A 17,633-nucleotide genomic window follows, 5' to 3' on the forward strand; every position below is an offset into this window, starting at 1 on the left:
AACCCAAGGTTTAAGAATCTGAAGTGCCTTCCAAAATCTGATTGGGACAGGGTGTGGAGCATGCTTTCAGATCTCTTAAAAGAGCAACACTTCGATGCAGAAACTACAGGACCCAAACTACCAAAAAAAAAAAATAAAAAAAAAATCAGCTTTCTGCTGGTGGCCTCTGACTCAGATGATGAAAATGAACATGCGTCAGTCTGCCCTGCTTTGGCTTGTTATCTAGCAGAACCCATCATCAGCATGGACGCAAGTCCTCTGGAATGGCCGTTGAAAAAGGAAGGGACATATGACTCTTTAGTACGTCTGGCATGTAAATATCTTGCAACGCCAGCTACAACGGTGTCATGCAAACACCTTTTTGTAAACAAGAAGCGGGCAGCATTATCTCCTGAAAATGTAAACAAACTTGTTTGAGTGATTGGCTGAACAAGAAGTAGGACTGAGTGGATTTGTAGACTCTAAAGTTTTACATTGTTTTATTTTTGAGTGCAGTTATTTTTTTGTACATAATTCTATTTTAAAAATGGCCATATTGGGTCAGACCAAGGGTACATCCAGCCCAGCATCCTGTCTACTGACAGTGGCCAATGCCAGGTGCCCCAGAGGGAGTGAACTTAACAGGGAATGATCAAGTGATTCTTTCCTGCCATCCAGCTGCACCCTCTGACAAACAGAGGCTAGGGACACTGTTCCTTACCCATCCTGGCTAATAGCCATTAATGGACTTAAGCTCCATGAATTTATCTAGTTCTCTTATATTTATAAGTTGCACTTTCACGATAAAGAGATTGCACTGCAGTATTTGTATTAGGTGGACTGAAAAATGCTATTCCTTTTGTTTTTTACTGTGCAAATATTTGTAATAAAAAATAAATATACAGTGAGCACTGTACACTTTGTATTCTATGTGTTAATTGAAACCAATATATCTGAAAATGTAGAAAACATCCAAAGATATTTAAATAAATGGTATTCTATTATGCTTTAACAGTGCAATTAATCGTGATTATTTTTTTAAATCGCTTGATAGCCCTACTTTGATCCAGTAAAACATTTAATTTTGTGCTTAATATTAAGCCTATGGGTAGCCCCATTGCAGAATACTTAGTCCTGCCTTGAGTGCAGGGGAGTGGACTAGACGACCTCTCGAGGTCCCTTCCGGTTCTGTGGGTTCTGTGCTTAGGGTCTTTCAGTGCTTAGTGCTGTGGGCATCTGCATCTGTATGTTGCCACTTGGAAACGACTGACACGATGTAGTAACCTTAATGCAGCGAGGCTGTCCCACACCCTGGAATAAACAAGTAGCCTCCATACTAGATCTTGGTGCAAAGAGGAACTTTCCAACTGGAGAACAGTTTGACACAAACTTAAAACCCAGGGGTTTGTGTCACTTTTGCTAATTATTTAACAACTTGCAGCAAAAGTTTTCAGACTTCCCCCCAGCTCCTCCCAGAGTTTACACTGAAGTCAGAGGGTTGTAATGGTCCAGCTTCCCTTACCTGCTATGGTGGAACAGAAAAAGGGGCTGAATTCATGTGCTCTGGGCTCCAACCAGGGAATAGGCGTTAATGGCGACCCAGATGATGGTAGGGGATTTGTGGTCATCAGCTGTAGCAGAAATGCTGATCTAGCAGAAACAAAACAAGTTACATAGTGGCTGGCAAGCGTGACATGTGTGTGTCAAGTGCTACTCCACGCAGCTCTGTATTCATACTGGGAAAAGTGAGGTCTGTTCACCAGGGGCCTGATTCTGTTTCCCTGCACCTCGTGTAGTTCTTCGCATTGCAAAGGGAGCATGAGACCCCGCCATCCTGATTCGGCTGTGCTGTGCACCCACTTGGCACTGGCGTTAGTGACTACATGAGGTGCAGAGAAACGGCAAATGGGAGCAAAGGATTGTAATTATTGATGGCCAGTGGAAGATGCTGCTGAACTCTACTTCAACTCCTGAGAGCACTGACTGCTTCAGGCCAGCCAGCATCTGAGAATTAAAGCTGCCACCCTCTCTCATTTTCTTTGTACTTACCAGAGGAAAGAGCTGAATTACCTGTCCAGGTCAGCTTAGCTGTTGCATATCAGTATACTGCACTCCAGGACGGGTACAGATGGCTTGTTTGCTCTCCTTCAGAGCGTAGCGTGGGGCACCACTGCTTTTCAGTGCCTGTTGGAAAGCAACTGATGCAGGTCACAACTTTCTATTGTCAGCTGTGGCGCAGACGTGTGTCAGTCAGTCCACTCACGATTGTAAAGTGGAGTTCAGATCAGAAACTTGCCCCGGAGGGAAGGAAGAGGCTCAAAACCAGACAGGAACCTTCTGTCCTAGGTGTCAAAATACGTTTTCCGCCGATGAGAAGCAGTGGTAGCATTTGCTGTCCTCAGCACCCGCACAGGCTGCACTCAATGTCTATGTGTGTCTTTGCAACTTTGCCATCTGTTTGTTGAGTGGCAATTGTGCGTGTAGTGTAGATGTGACAAATCGATCCCCGATCACTCTCCCTTTGACTGCTGAACTCCAGCAGTGCGAGAGGCGGAAGCAAAGTCGACTGGGGAGCTGTGGCTGTTGATCCTGCGCTGTGAAGACGCGAAGTAAGTGATTTTAAGTCGATCTAAGGCCACGTCTAGACTACGCGCCATATCGGCGCGTTACAATCGATTGCTCAGGGATCGATATATCACGTCTCATCTAGATGGGATATATCGATCCCTGAGCGCGCTTAGATCGATTCCGGAACTCCACCAAGATGAACGGATTTCCGGATTCGACATGGCGAGCCGCGGACATCGATCCCGCGCGGTGAAGACGGGTGAGTAAATCGATTTTAGATATTTGATTTCAGCTACGCTATTCTCGTAGCTGAAATTGCGTATCTAAAATCGATTTTATCTCGTCGTGTAGACCTGGCCTAAGATACAGCTATTCTCGTAGCTGAAGTGTATCTTAGATCGACCCCCCCACCCCACCCCAGTGTAGACCAGGCACTCACGCTGCTGTTGTCTCTAGTTAGAGTTTACTGCTGTTCTCTTCTGCCCCCTAGCTGTGTGCTGCTGGTTCACTCAGCTAACATCTCTGCAGGATATTTGGGGAGCGGGGAAGCGATGTGGTTGAATTCCCTCCCTTTTAAATTGGATGTAGGAGGCAATAAGAAGCCACCCAGAACACATATCCACATAGGGAGTTGTTCTTTGCTTGTGGGATGAGAGTTACTTTTAAGTGTAAAGAAATTAAAAAGGATAGTGACTGACTGAACTTTGCCATACATAGATTAATACACAACTCATTTTGGCTACCTCTCTGCCCCCGCCTTTGTTCGAGGCTGTCATATGGTGGCTCTTCTTCGGGGGAGCCCTCCTGTGGCAGGCCATAGTACAACTAGGGCACCTGCCTCAGTGTCCCCTTTCTTGCAGCGTCCCCATTAATGCCATGCCTTTGTTTCCAGGTATAAATAGCCCTCTGCAGCGTTAATTTATTACAAAAAAAAAGTCCACAACCATAATCTAACCCTCCCCGCACAGTCTAAATAGTACAGTCAATCTTTCAAGTCCCAACAGGCTATCTGGCATCAGCACACTGCAGCTCTCCTGTACAGCTCCGGCATCTCACCATGCTTCACAATAGTACAGCTCCAGCATCTCTCACCACTTGCTCCAGCTCTCAGGTACAGCTCTGATGTCACTCACCATGCCTCACCCTGTCCAGCTGGGGTGCTTCTCTGCCCACTTTCATTCTCAGGTCTGATTCTAGCTCTTGCCCAGAGACGACAGCTGTCGTACTCCTCCTTCATGCCTCAACCTTCAGCTCTCCAGCTCAGGGAGCCAAGAGGCATCTTCCTCCGCCACGTTCAGCCCTTTCTGGCCTGGGGAAGTTTGTAGGTGACCCCGACTGCCTTTCTGCCTTTTGCTTTCACCAGCCTGATCTGGCTCTGCGGCTTAACCAGGGCACTCTGACCACTCTCTTCTTTGGAGGCATCCCCCTGTGTAGCTCTCAGCCCAGCTCTGCACTTCTTCTGAGCACTGTCTCAGGAGTCTGAGTTCTGAACTCTCCTTCAGAGCATCCATCGCTGAGCGTCCGGCACTCGGTCAGTGCCCTTAGGCAACTGGATGAGGAAAGCTGGGCCTGATTTCATGGAAGGGACCAGCTGCCCTGTTACAGAGGACAACCACAAAGTATCAGACAGCCAAGTCTGAGGCTACGTCTTCACTACCTGCCGTATTGACGGGTAGCAATCAATTGCTCGGGGATCGATATATCGCGTCTCATCTAGACGTGATATATCGATCCCCGAACGCGCTTATATCGATTCCAGAACTCCACCAACCCAAACCGAGTTGCGGAGTCGACATGGGGAGCTGCGGACATCGATCCCGCACCGTGAAGACGGTGAGTAATTCGATCTTAGATACTTCGGCTTCAGCTATTCACGTAGCTGAAGTTGCGTATCTGAGATCGATTTTCCCCCGTAGTGTAGACCAGCCCTCAGATCTAGCCCCTACCTTGCTTGTCTTAGGTTGTATCTCATTTCGTCCGACACAGAAGATGGTAACCAATTTGACTGTCAATAGCAGTCCAAGGAAATCATTGACTGACTTTGAGGTGTTTTTTAATAGACCAGAGGTTCTCAAACTTCATTGCACCACAACTCCCTTCTGACAACAAAAATTGCTACACGACCCCAGGAGCAGGGGACTGAAGCCTGAGCCCCACCACCCCAGGGGAAGGGGGAAGCCGAAGTCGAAGCCCAAGGACTTCAGCCCTGGGTGGGGGGCCTGTAACTTGACCTCAACCGCACAGGGCTGAAGCCCTCCAGCTTTGGCTCCAGGCCGTGGGGCTCAGGCTTGGGCCCCAGCAAGTCTATTGCCAGCCTTGACAACCCCATTAAAACAGGATCATGACCTACTTTGGGGTTGTGACCCCCAGTTTGATATCTGCTGTAATAGACGATTGCCCACCCATTAACAGTAAAGGGTAAGCGGGCTGTAGGAATCCACAGAGAATCTGGTGGCTTTGTTAGGGCCAATGGCTGGAATGTGTGTGCATGACATATACATGCATTTCTGCTGAAAACCACCCACATGAAAGCAGCACCTACTTTCTTAACAGATGTGCCCCTTGGGTGTGTTCAGAGTCACAGCTGCTGACTTTAGTTACAGAAAAACCCCATAGTTTTATTCTTCAGGCAAGACATGGTGGTGGATTCCGTTTGTATCATCAGCCACCCATTTTGTACTGCGCTCTGCTGAGTTACTGCTGGGAATGCCCTTTTGAGGCAACAGGCTTGGGGGATTGTGGGGAGGGGGGGGGAAGAGGATTTCCACTGATGACAATTTGTCCTACACAACTATTATTTTTGAAAGCAACCTGATTTTCAGAGTCCCAACTTGAACTGAACAAAAGGATTTTTTCCCCACTGGAAGTGCAACATATTTGTTATGGACATCAAGACATGACAATAAGGGAACCTAACAATGCCACTTGTACAGAGTGGCTGTAAAGAATAAAACTGCTTTTTACCGTTTGGATGGATCCTGGCAACCGTGTATCCAGGGGAGCTGAATGGCAGTTTCATCAGTTGTGAAGGGGACCTGCTTTTGCTTTTAAATTAAGTTGCACTGTTGAGCTAGCAAGAGCAAAAGAGAACACAGGTGCCATCCAAGTCTCCCCAGGTAGAAGCGTTAATAGTATTTTGGCCCCATCCAGACCTGTGAGAAAACTGGTGGGCAAAAAGAAAATGCAAAGTGAAAGAATCAGTTGAAAAGAAGAGTGTTTAAAAAAGTAAAAAAAGGTGAAAGATTCAAGTTAATGCTGAGTAAAGAATGTGTAAAAGAAAAAGGCAATTCAATCAATGAAGCAGTTAACTTTTAAGTGTAATGAGCATAGCAGATGGTTAAAAAAGAGACAGTTAATTCTATTTAAAGAGCTATCATGTTTAGAAATTAAAAACAAGAAAAAACTCCTCCAAATGTTTAGCCAATAGATCCAAAGAAACTAAAGGGAAGGTGGACAAGTATGGTTTTGATTTTCATTAAATACAAAAATATTAAGCCCTGCAAGGGCTTTGAGAAGGGACCTCAGGATTCTACACATCCTATGTGAGATTAATAAAATCTGGAATCTAGGACAAGTGACTCCGATTGGTATTAGATTATTAATATATCCCAATTAGTCATTTTAGCAATACCATTGACTATGTGTTCTATAAAGTAATCAGATTTCATTGACAATTTTTATGTTGCTGCTTTCCCCTCTAGCGCTACAGAAGTCAATATGGATGTCTTTTGGGTACATCTGTCTGGGCATGCACTAGCATTCTAATGGAATGGATGACAGCAGGAAAATCAAGTTACATAATCCCAGGTGAACTCACCTTTGGTTTCTCCTTTGTGTGTTTAGGGCACAGACTTGGATTTCAGGATGAATTTTTTTTACCTGTGCAAGACTCCCATGCGTGTCACTGTAGGAGTCCTGTTGAAGTCAATGGGAGTTTTACGTTGCACTGGGACTCTATTGTAACTCTCCCACTGATGGGGTAATGAATTTTAAAAAGACAAATATTCCATTAGGAAATTCCTGGTCAGTTAAAACCATAGGATCCAAGCCAGGGAGGTTGTCAGGACATTGACCAGCATTCATTGCTATGAAGCCTTGGGGCCGCTACTGAAATCTTCCAGCGTGACATTTAATAAAGGAGTGAACTTGTTTGAAATGTCATTAAGAATATGCTTTAAAAATATTTACACCATAAGGACCAAATCCTATTCCCTGCTACATCCAGGCAGCTGTTTTCAATAAGGTGGTGTGGCTAAAACTGAGGGCAGAATTTGGCCTTAATAATATAGGAAAAAACTGCATCTTGTGCAAGTATTTTTCGGTCAGGACAAAAGACCCATTCTACTCAGGAAAGCAGGAAAGCAAAGCCATGTAACACAGATGCAAATTTTAATATTTTTGCCAGCAAAAGCTATGTAACTGTAGTAGCATTTCTGTAGCATGCAAAACAAAGTTACCATCATGCTGCCTAGCAGTTACCACCACTACCTGAATATGATATAAGGTTCCCTGACTTCCTTCACGATGAAATTCGAGCCAAGTTTTACTTTAGTACTCCTGGGGTTTAAGCCCTGCTGTCACCCTCTCATAGATGGGATGGTGGATTTTCAAAAGAAAAATGTTCCATTAAGAAATTATGTGGTCACTGAAAACCAGCCATGGAAAGGGGATGGAGGACTTCACTGCACTCTGCTGACCTTAATGGAGAGGCATCTGCTTACAGCAGTGCTGAATTTGGTCCACTGGCTTTTACCCTCACTGTTTGACTTAAATCTGTAGATTACCTAACCCAGTCCCGATCTCTGGATGATCTCAGTGCCTCCCTGTATTTTGTTCTGCCCCACATTATTACTTTGCAGTATTTTAGCCATGATGGTCCCAGAATATTAGAGAGACAAGTGAGTGAGGGGTAATATCTGTTATTGGACTAATCTCTGTTGATGAAGGAAACAAGCTTTTGAGCTTACACAGAGCCGTTCTTCAGCCCAAAAGCTTGTCTCTCTGACCAACAGAAGCTGGTCCAATAAAAGATTTTACCTCAGCCACCTTGTCTCTCTATTATTACTTTGGATAGTACTAGATTAAAACAATACTATAGGTTTTACACTGAAAGGCAACGCATTTAAACCCGATAAAAGGAAATACCTTTTCCATACAACACACAGTTATCCCATAGAACTCCCTGCCACTATGACGGTAGGTTTCAAAAAAAAGGATTAGACCTTTAGAAAGAGAGAAAATAGCAGAGGATTAAAAATAATAAAAAAGCCTAGGTTTTTTTGGAAGGAATATTAAACCTTGTGCTTCAGGATAGAAACCAATCTTTAATTAATTTAAACTAATTAAGTTTAATTAGTTCCCTATGGGCAGGTTATCCCATAACAGCCTACAGCAGGATTTCTTGCATCTCCCTCTGAAACGGCTAGTACAGGCTACTCAGAGAGAGAAGATACAGGATTATTTGAACCACTGTTCTGATCAAATACGGTTACGTTCTTACCTAACTGCTTTGTAGCTGCTGTTTGCAACACAGTCTAAATGGAACCTCCTCCTCAAAGAAGAGACTTGGAGAGTTTTTAAAAGCATATTTATGTGACTGCACATCAATGTTTGTGTAAAAAGGGATTTATGACAGTTCATACCACAAAGATTACAGTAAGAAAAAGCACTTCTTTATGACAATAATTCACAAATTCACAAGGATCACTTTAATGTACAAAGCAATTACTACCATTCTGAAACACAAAGCAGCTAATATGTACATAGTGTTAATAAAATGCATTATAACTCAGTACAATTTTTTTTTTAAACACAGATAAAGCACAAAAAGATTAAGTAAAAAAAAATTAAAGCAGGGATGTTTCTAGAATGTAGGGAATTGTAATAGGAACTTATTTCCCGCATCAAGGTTTCTTTGTTTAGTAATTTAACTCCCACAGAAATGCTGGAGTTAAGGCTGAAATACCCTGTTTTGTGCTGATAGTTTTGGGTAAAGGATCAGAAATGGGGTGAGGTGAGCTTTACCCTCGCCATCTTAAATTAAAAAAACAACAACAATAGTTAATAATAATCCTTGCTCTAGAAACCTCCCTGAAAAACATTGTTCTAAAAACATTTCAAATTACAAATCTGGCCTAGAAATGATTTATTTCTGACATGAACAAATGATATGTGGACAAGTCTGTGCGGGGTATGTGGGAACAGTTGCTAGTTCCCACCTCTCTCTGCCCCTTCCCTTCCTCACCACAGAAAGTCCATACGAGCAGCAGAGTGTTAAATTTCATACAAATTTGCAGTTCTATAATTTTATTTCTTTTTAAATATAAATAATTTCATTAAACACACAATGGAGTGGCACCTGGATAAGATACAACTTGGGTAGAGCATCCTGCTGTCGCCGATTCTTAACTTTAACCATTTGCAGATGGCCAATGGGCACAAGACCCTTTTCTTGTTGGTTCCCCACTTCGTGTTATCCCAGATTTCCCCTTACTTCATAGAGATGCTGCCTAAGGCTGAGACTCAACTAACGGATTTTGATAACAGTATGCTTCCAAGTCACAAGTACAGCAAACGGTCAGCTTATGTTAAACATGCTAACCTTGGATCATTAGCCCCCTACCCCCACCCTCTTCCCTGCCCAATGTATGTCTCCTGAGGACAGTAAACTTTCCCTATTTCTTGCTGGTGAGAACGAGATCTAAAATTACCATCTTATATAGTGAGCCAAAAAGTGCAGCTGGGACCTGAACTTGCAGTACCAGAATGTAGACAGGTCAAGGTCTTTAATTTGTGCTAGGCAAATTTGCCTGTTCAATTCTCTTCACAGGCTATGATTTAAATACACTTACAGAAAACACTGCAAGCTGAAAAACCTGAAATATAAACCCTTTTTGCAAACTGAATCTGGTCCCTCTTCCCTAAAGATACAGAAATATTCAAGCTACATCCATCAACAGAGCTGAACCTACCATGAGCAAATGCCAGCTGGAACTTCAGGACCCTGTCTGTATATCACATTGAATCCTCCCAAACTAGCTCAGCTTTATGATACGTACAGGTCCCTCTCGGATCAGTATCTTTTATAACTAGCAAAGTCAGAAGATCAAGAAACCACTCCTTAGTCACAGTCCACACAAACCGTATATGTACAGGACATTTGAAAAGCTCACATTACAAGGATCCAGGGTATAGCTAAGTCATTAATTCCCCTCATTGCCACTGCAAGAGAGAGTTAGCTGTGCTTTTTTTTTTTTAAAAAAGCTGAATGGGCGTGTTATTATTAGAAGCACCTCCATGTCCTGGTATGTAGAATCTGTAAGTCCTTTTGCATTTGTTTTCTTGGGATGCAGCTCCGGAAATGTGCAGCTATATCTCAAACGGGGGACACAGGACTAACGTGACTGAAAAGGTTTCAGTTTCCCTTCCAAATGAATTCCCCTTTCTCACTTGAGTTCTTTGAACTAGTTCTGTTCTGTCTAAAAATAATTTAACATTCGTCCTGTACGTGTTCCTAAGAGACAGAATGAGATTTTTACATTACACCCTGATATCTAGCCTTCTGGTACTGCCAGTTCAGATCCCCTGCCATTTTGAAATAGCCCCTGCTGAAAGTCAGGTGCTAAGAGGCTTCATGCTGAAAGCTCTTCATGAAAGAGTCAACAGATCTGTGGAGAGGAGTGAGAGTCACAAACAGGTAGGTAGGTCTGTAATAACCATGTCAGGGAGCTTATCAAGCAAAGCCAATATCCAATTGCTCTAAGGTATTTTTCTTTTTGTCAAAGTGCACATTTTATCAAACATTTACAAAGCATATCACGTAACAAAAATAAATATACAACCTTTCCTTTAGATCACTGGCGAATGGTCTGTCACTAACTCTGTTCTCAGGGCAAAAAATGGCAATACAAACAGGATCTCAGAAATGCAGATAAACCCTCCTATAACTGCCACAGGTTTGTGACCACTGATAATGAACTTACTTTAGAGTGTAGACTTGTTCTTGCTTTAACCTGCAAAAAGCACCTGCTGTCTGTTTTAAAAATAAGCGGAGATCAGTTTTAATTAACAGATGACTGCCTGCAGCTGCTGTCTACTGGAAGCCCAGATTAAAAAATGGTAGTACAAATTTAGATCAGAAATGTTACGCATAAGGGGGTTTGTCCTTGTTAAATTAACCTTTATTTTTTCCTGAGTCTTTGTATGGTTCCAAACACCGCACCACCTTTCTGGTCAACGTTTAATACCAGACAAGCCAGTAGGTCTGAGACACAAAGACAAACCATAGAACAACCAAAAGCCTACAGATGACTTTGTCCTGAAGAGCATGACTGGCTGGAATTGTGCTTTCAGATACTAGCAATGCTGCTGGCAACTATCCAAATCTGGAGAAATCATTGGTCAAATAAAAATGCATAGCCCCTACACCACGATATAAAAAAAAAAAGTCTTACCAGTGGTTTCTTAGTAAAACCCCTTCCAATAATTTTTGCCTTTGTTATATAGCTGCCAAAGACACAAAGCACAAAAAGTGAATAATTTTGAGGGAGGGGGGAGTTTTTAAACAATTGTTTACATTATTTCAAAATCTCCATCTAAGAAAAACACAATAGCCTTGAAGGATGAAATAAAATCCTTTAAAATGGGTAACTGAACAACAGCACAAAAATATAAAATTAATAATAAGCGCCTGAATAATGCAGCCCAAACCTACTGAAAATGTAAGCGTGCGCACACTCACACATACACACAAAAGTAAAAATTGTTTGACCTCAATATACTATAATACTCAGCATTCCTGACTTAAAAGCTCTCAGAGCTGTAGATTATATACTGTGTGTGTGTATATATATATATATATATATATTACATATTATACATATGTATTTTTTCCAAGAATATCTAAATTAAGAGAGCACCTCTGACAATATCTTAACTGCCTGCTTGGTGCCTTTGTTTTGAAAAATAATGACATTACAAAAATTATATTTGAAATCAATTCTTGTTTATTATGAACATAATGGATCTAGCCCTTTCTAACCCTCTCTTCAGTTAAACCAGGCTATCAACGCTTGAAAACTCACAACCGTAAGATAGAAAACAAGCCTCCCATTTAGTTTCAGCAGAAGTTCTGATCTACAGCAAAATGGCCCTAATTTATAAAAGCTAACTACCCCCAACACCTTGCTGTTTGTTACTGGATTCCTGCATTGTCTTTTTCTTTCCCTTTTAGGCCAATGCGAATAGTAAAGCAAATACTGGTAAACTCAGCCAGCCCTGTACTCGGTCTAATATGATAATTTTTATTCTTGGCTTGTTTCATTTCCATTAAAGAAATCCAAGTCTCCAAATCCTCAATGCTGCATGTACAAAAATAAAGATTCTTGTAGATCTTTGGGTAGTTTAGAAGGCTTAGTTTTTTTGTGTGCACGACCTTAATGCTGCTGAGGGTCTGGATCGTTAACCCTGAAGATTCTAGCCACAAGACATGTACAGCATGGACATTAGCAATGCGAGCTTTCCCACACTGCACAGTCAATATGTTTCCATATGTCCTGGAAGTCGCACCTCTGGGGGTAACAGTTCAGTATCCACAGCCTATTCAGTTATTGGTCTCTCTCTGCTGAGAGACTATTAACAAAGGTGCTAATTAGTGCCAATTATCTAAAAGGAACAGATCTGAGATCATCAACTAATTTCGTGCGGGTTCACCACAAAACCCAAATTTTTGCAAATAGATGGTTCTGTAGTGGGAAAAACCCTGCTTCAGGTAGAGTATTAAAAAGCTGTTTTAATCCTCAGAGCTGGAGTTATTACACATAATTGTTTAAATGAGGCAATCAGTAGTCCATGCCTGCAATATCATCAGGGCTTCTGCTTCTAACACTAATTCTGAGACAATACCATGCATTTATAGTAAGCTCTTTGTCTAGAGTGGGGGCACAAATTCACTCCAATATATGTATTCTCCATCTTTAAAGAATCTGCCAATTTTAATAAAAGCACATTTGAGAATTTGGGGGCTTTCCTTAAGTTTGCATCACTAAACTCACAAAGTGACCTCTAAATTTAAAAAAAATAAAAAATAAAAAAAAGAAAATCAATCCTCTACTGCAGATAAAAATAGGCCATGTATAAAAACTACTTGACAATCCTAGATTTGAAAATTTATCCTTTCATAATCCTGCTGTTCATGTTCCAGTTTATTTAATTTGACATACAAACAAAACTTGACCTGAAGTTATCTCTGACCCAAGATTAAACAATAGTGCTACAAGTTTAACCATGCTCTTTCTTAAACCTCTTGGAAACCGAATGCCCTCTCAAATGCGAAAGCCAGAACTTTTAATACTGCTAACAGCTGTTTGAGTCAATTGGTTACAGTCCTCTCAGTGTCGTTTATTATAATGCCATCTTGGCTGTCTCACCATTTAAAAGGATCTTAAATTTGAAATTTTACCTTAAACAGATTGAGTGAACAGGAGAAAATATTAGCTAATACTTAGATAGCCTAGGTATTAGTACAGACCATAGTCTTGTGTGTACATCTATATACACAAAGCTTGAAATAATAACCAGGACCTGAGATCCAGAGCAAACTTATTTCATCAAATGACCAGGTTAAAACATCACAGTCTGGCTTTTAAGGGCCAATACACAAACTAAGCATGATTTTTTTTTGACACACAATGGAAACCCTAATGTTGAGTACAGAGCTCACTGTTTTTAACATGATACATCTACTGTTTCTTGCCATGTATTTCTGGAAAAAATAGCTATCCCCTCAGTGCATACTCAAGGGCCCGATCCTGCAAATGTCTGACGCATGTGAGCAACTTTACTCAATAAGTAAAGTGTTTGCTGGATCTGGCCCTTTCATTAAAACCATCCACTGAATAAGTTATGTACATTTATGGTTAGGATGGGCAGGTTCATAGTCAATATTTTCCCCAAATACAGTTCTCGCCCTAAAAGTGGGATTCAGTAGGGAATATTTAGTCACATTTGTAGTCCTCATATTTGAAGTTGTCTTACAAAGATGAATTTAAGTAGAGAGGGAGGCCTCAGGGTTTGAAAAAGAATTTAGCAAACCAGTGTTCAACATAAAAGTAATGCAGATAACCTACTTGTTTGAGTAGAGCTGAGACATTCAGAGGAATTCCATGTTCATCAATGAATTTATACATGGAATTGGTGAAATAGCTGTCTTGGATAAAAACAGGTAGGGCTTTAAGCATTACTCTTGTTTACTATGTAACTGTCTTCTAAACAAAAGCTGTTCACTATTGTACCTTTGGGTACTTTGAGTTCATTTCCCATCCAATATCCCGATGTTTCACTCAGTTGGTGATTTCTTTTAGTGTATTCAAAATATTGAACACACAGACACACACACATACACCTACTGCAAGAAGCAACAACTGACAAATAAAGGAAATGGTTTCTGAGGTATGTAGAAGCTTTTATCAATCTAGAAGGCAGAGAGATTACAGATGACACACCAAAAAGCCTCCTGGGATAATTTAATAATTTTCTCTCCATACTAAGAATCTGTATATGGAGCTCCCTTCGTTTGGCATGTCACTCAGCCATATATTTGAATTGTTTATAATGAATATGTATCAATTTGGCAACTATTGCTTCTTCATCGCGCCATACCTACTTTTATATATATGTGGTCCACAAAGTACTTCAGGCCAAGAGGATGGGGGTGATTCTGTCCCCAAGGCAATCAAAAGAGGTCAGCACAAACTCTTGAAATCATACAAAAGAGCCCCCCTCTCCAAGTCTTCACAAATGAACATTATTACTCCTTGAAAATGCTGGGGGCACAAGAAAGAAGTCTTTTCTTCTTCTTCTTTTTCACGCTCAGGATAGTTGTGATGAAAATAATCTCTTGGGAGGAGAAATAGAGGCAAGTGTTTGAACATTCACAGTTTAATGCAAAGCACAGACGAATTAAATTCTGTAGTTGCTTTCAGGCAGTTTTGCGCATAGAAAAAAAAGAAATGTTTAGAAAATAAAAAGTTTACTTTGTCTTTCTGGTTGTGGGCAAACCCAGTCTCTATCCCACCTTGACAAGTGAAAATGGGATCCAAAATTAATCTGATTTGTGGCAGTAAAGGTCCTTAAGTGCTTTCAGCTCCTCAATCAGTGTCTTGTTCTGGTTTTCAAGCACAGCCACTCGGTTTTCTAGACATTTCACATATTCTTTTTTCTTCCTGCGACACTCACGCGCTGCCTCCCTGTAAAGCAAAAAAGGCCATTCAAACCCAGAAGATTTGAGACCAGGAGCTGCTTTCCAGCTTGATTGTTCAGATCAAACTGCCAAAACAGTATCAATGTTTTCAGAACCTGGCTGTAGAATTAGAGGCATTTGTAATTCAGGAAGAAATTAAGTATATAATGATTTACATCTCAAATCACGAACATATCAAAATCACAAGGATCACTCCAATATATAAGTAGCAGCAAATAAACACTAACAAAATTCTGCCTGGTTTAGAACTTAACTCTGAGTGGTATCGTAACTATGGTGGCCTTTGTGTTGAGTGCATCACTTTGCTATCACTTCACCGGGTTCTATAATAAGGATTAAGATGAATAAAAAACCCGCATAAGAGCAATGTTGATCTTACTAGTAAACCCATCCATTTGCTATGGCACAACTGAATAATGACAGCAGTGATAAACAAATGTTTAGTTTTGTTTACCCAATGCAACAGAAGCTATACTTAAGGCACTCATGTATTTGCCCTCTACCTGTACCAAACCTTGTTAACAATGCCCTCCTTTTACTGATACTGTACACTTAATATTACAGCATTTCATTCTTAGCAACCTCTGAAGAAGCTGGCCAGCCAGGCTGATTCTGTTGAACAGATCAATGACACTATATTGACGTGACATTTAAGATCCTGAAGAAAAGAAAACACTGAACCAACGGCTGCATCAGCATTTCAATTCAACTCAAATCTTACCAGTGTCTATTGTATCAATAATACACGGACCAAGAAGGGTTGAAGTAAGCTTCAACACAGTAAGCCACAGGGCTGCTTTGTAAACACTGGCGCTGGAGCCCCCTAACTCAGATATCAGCCCTCTAAGCACAGTGCTGGTACCAGAATGCTAAGAGCATCAGTGAAAAATACCTCAACAGTGCCAAACTAAGTGCTAAGCATCCTTGAAGCAAAAGCTTTACTAGTTCCTAAATTATGAGCACCAAAGTGCAAAGGAAAAACAGGTGTCAAAAAGCCACATTATTGCACTGAAGCAATCGGAGGCAAGAACTTCCAAAATGAATAAATGTGTACCAGACCTGACTGGAAGGCTGGATAAAAGATCTGTAAAGGATACGTAGCTAGGGGGCACTGGGATCTGGTAAAAAGCTGCAGCAACCAGGACATTTGGAAGGCAATATTTACATGCAACAAAGAGTGGGTGTGACAGCCAGTCTCTGCCCTGGGTGTGCTCCCTCTTTGAAGGGGAATTCTGGAGTCACCCACCAGCTGGGGGATCTCCGACAGCATGGCTGTGATGATCTGGATCACTCTGCACAAGGCCTGGATCTTCTGATGATCCCTTGAGAGGGTGGAGTTGGGGCATGATCCCTATTTCTATAATACCTTTCATTCAAAAGATCTCACACCACCCCTGTCAGGTTCATAAATAAGCTCATACCCATTTTACAGATAAGGAAACTGGGGACCAGAAGGGTTAAAACTAGTCACCAAAGGTCACAAAGGGCTTGATTCATTTCCCATTAAAATCAATGGAAAAACCCTACTGACATAAATGAGTGATGGGACAGGTCTAAAAATCACACAGTGGCAAAGCCAGGAAAAGAACCCAAATCCCCTACTCTACTCACATGTCATCTGGAAGCTACATAAGACTTCTGTGTAACTGCCATAAAATCAATTCATGACCGTGACCCAGGACCTCTTGATGCCAACTAGCAGAGCAAGCACACACAGGTGCATATGAGTTACAGCTAAGGCTAAGATTTTGTCATGGTTATTTTTAGTAAAAGTCATAGACAGGTCATGGTCAATAAAAAGAGATTCACAGAAGCCGTGACCTGTCTGTGATTTTGCTGCTGCGGCTCCACATTTTCCCCCTCTGCTCACAGCAGCTTGAAGCTGCAGCATGACCATATTTCCCAAGGAGAAAATGGGACACCCCCAGCTCTTTGCCGGAGGTGCCTCTGCCTGAAATCAAATTACACCACAAAGGAGGTGGGAGACACTTATCCTAGCAGACCATTGTATACTGTGTGTCTCACAATGGAAGTCGATTTCCATACTTAGTCAAAGGCTAATGAAGAAATTGTGGGGACTTTACCAGAAGAAATTAACAGGAAGAGGTGAACAGCAGGGAAGAGAGAACACTGTTTGCAGGTAAAGAACATAAGACAGAGCTAGTATATCTAGGAGTACAGAAAGCTGCCCTGACATCTTCATGTGTGGGAGACAAGCTGTCAGCAGGGTTGGTCATGAAAAGAAAGTCTCAGCTATCCTGGTTGAAAAACACTTGTGAACAGGATTTTGAGATAAGCAGTACCTCAACAGACAAAGGGGTATCATGTTAGTTGAGTTTTGGATCTACAACGCATGTTATGATTTTGTTTTCTATGAAACCCTTTGTTTCCATTAATCCTACTTGCTTCTTCTCCAATCTCTATTCTTTGTGAAATAAGCATATTCTAAGGTGTAACTAGTAAACTGTGTGTCATAAACAAATAGTTAAGGGTTAATGTCTCTTTTACCTGTAAAGGGTTAAGAAGCTCAGTGAGCCTGGCTGACACCTGACCAGAGGACCAATAGGGGGACAAGATACTTTCAAATCTTGGTGGAGGGAACTCTTTGTTTGTGCTGTTTGTGTTGTTCGTTGTTCGCTCTTGGGGCTAAGAGGGACCAAACGTGCAACCAGATCTTTCTCCAATCTTTCTAAAACAGTCTCTCACATTCAAAATAGTAAGTACTAGCTAGAAAAGGCGGATTAGGCTTATGTTTGTTTTCTTAACTTGTGAATGTGTACTTTGCTGGAAGGATATTTTTACCTCTGTTTGCTGTAACTTGTATCTT

The 17,633-nt window shown here is 41.5% G+C and overlaps 1 protein-coding gene across 1 annotated transcript in view; it reads right to left on the reverse strand.

Annotated features, from left to right (window-relative positions):
• Positions 1–11,529: 11,529 nt before the first annotated feature.
• CREB1 (cAMP responsive element binding protein 1) overlaps positions 11,530–17,633 on the reverse strand; it is a 52,948-nt gene continuing 46,844 nt past the window's right edge. The window contains exon 8 of the mRNA XM_032765018.2: positions 11,530–14,792. Coding sequence (XP_032620909.1) covers positions 14,648–14,792 — 145 coding nt within the window. The 3' untranslated portion in view covers positions 11,530–14,647. The remainder of the gene's footprint in view (positions 14,793–17,633) is intronic.

The sequence above is a fragment of the Chelonoidis abingdonii genome, chromosome 10 (assembly GCF_003597395.2).
Source record: "Chelonoidis abingdonii isolate Lonesome George chromosome 10, CheloAbing_2.0, whole genome shotgun sequence".
Classification (NCBI taxonomy): domain Eukaryota; kingdom Metazoa; phylum Chordata; order Testudines; family Testudinidae; genus Chelonoidis; species Chelonoidis abingdonii.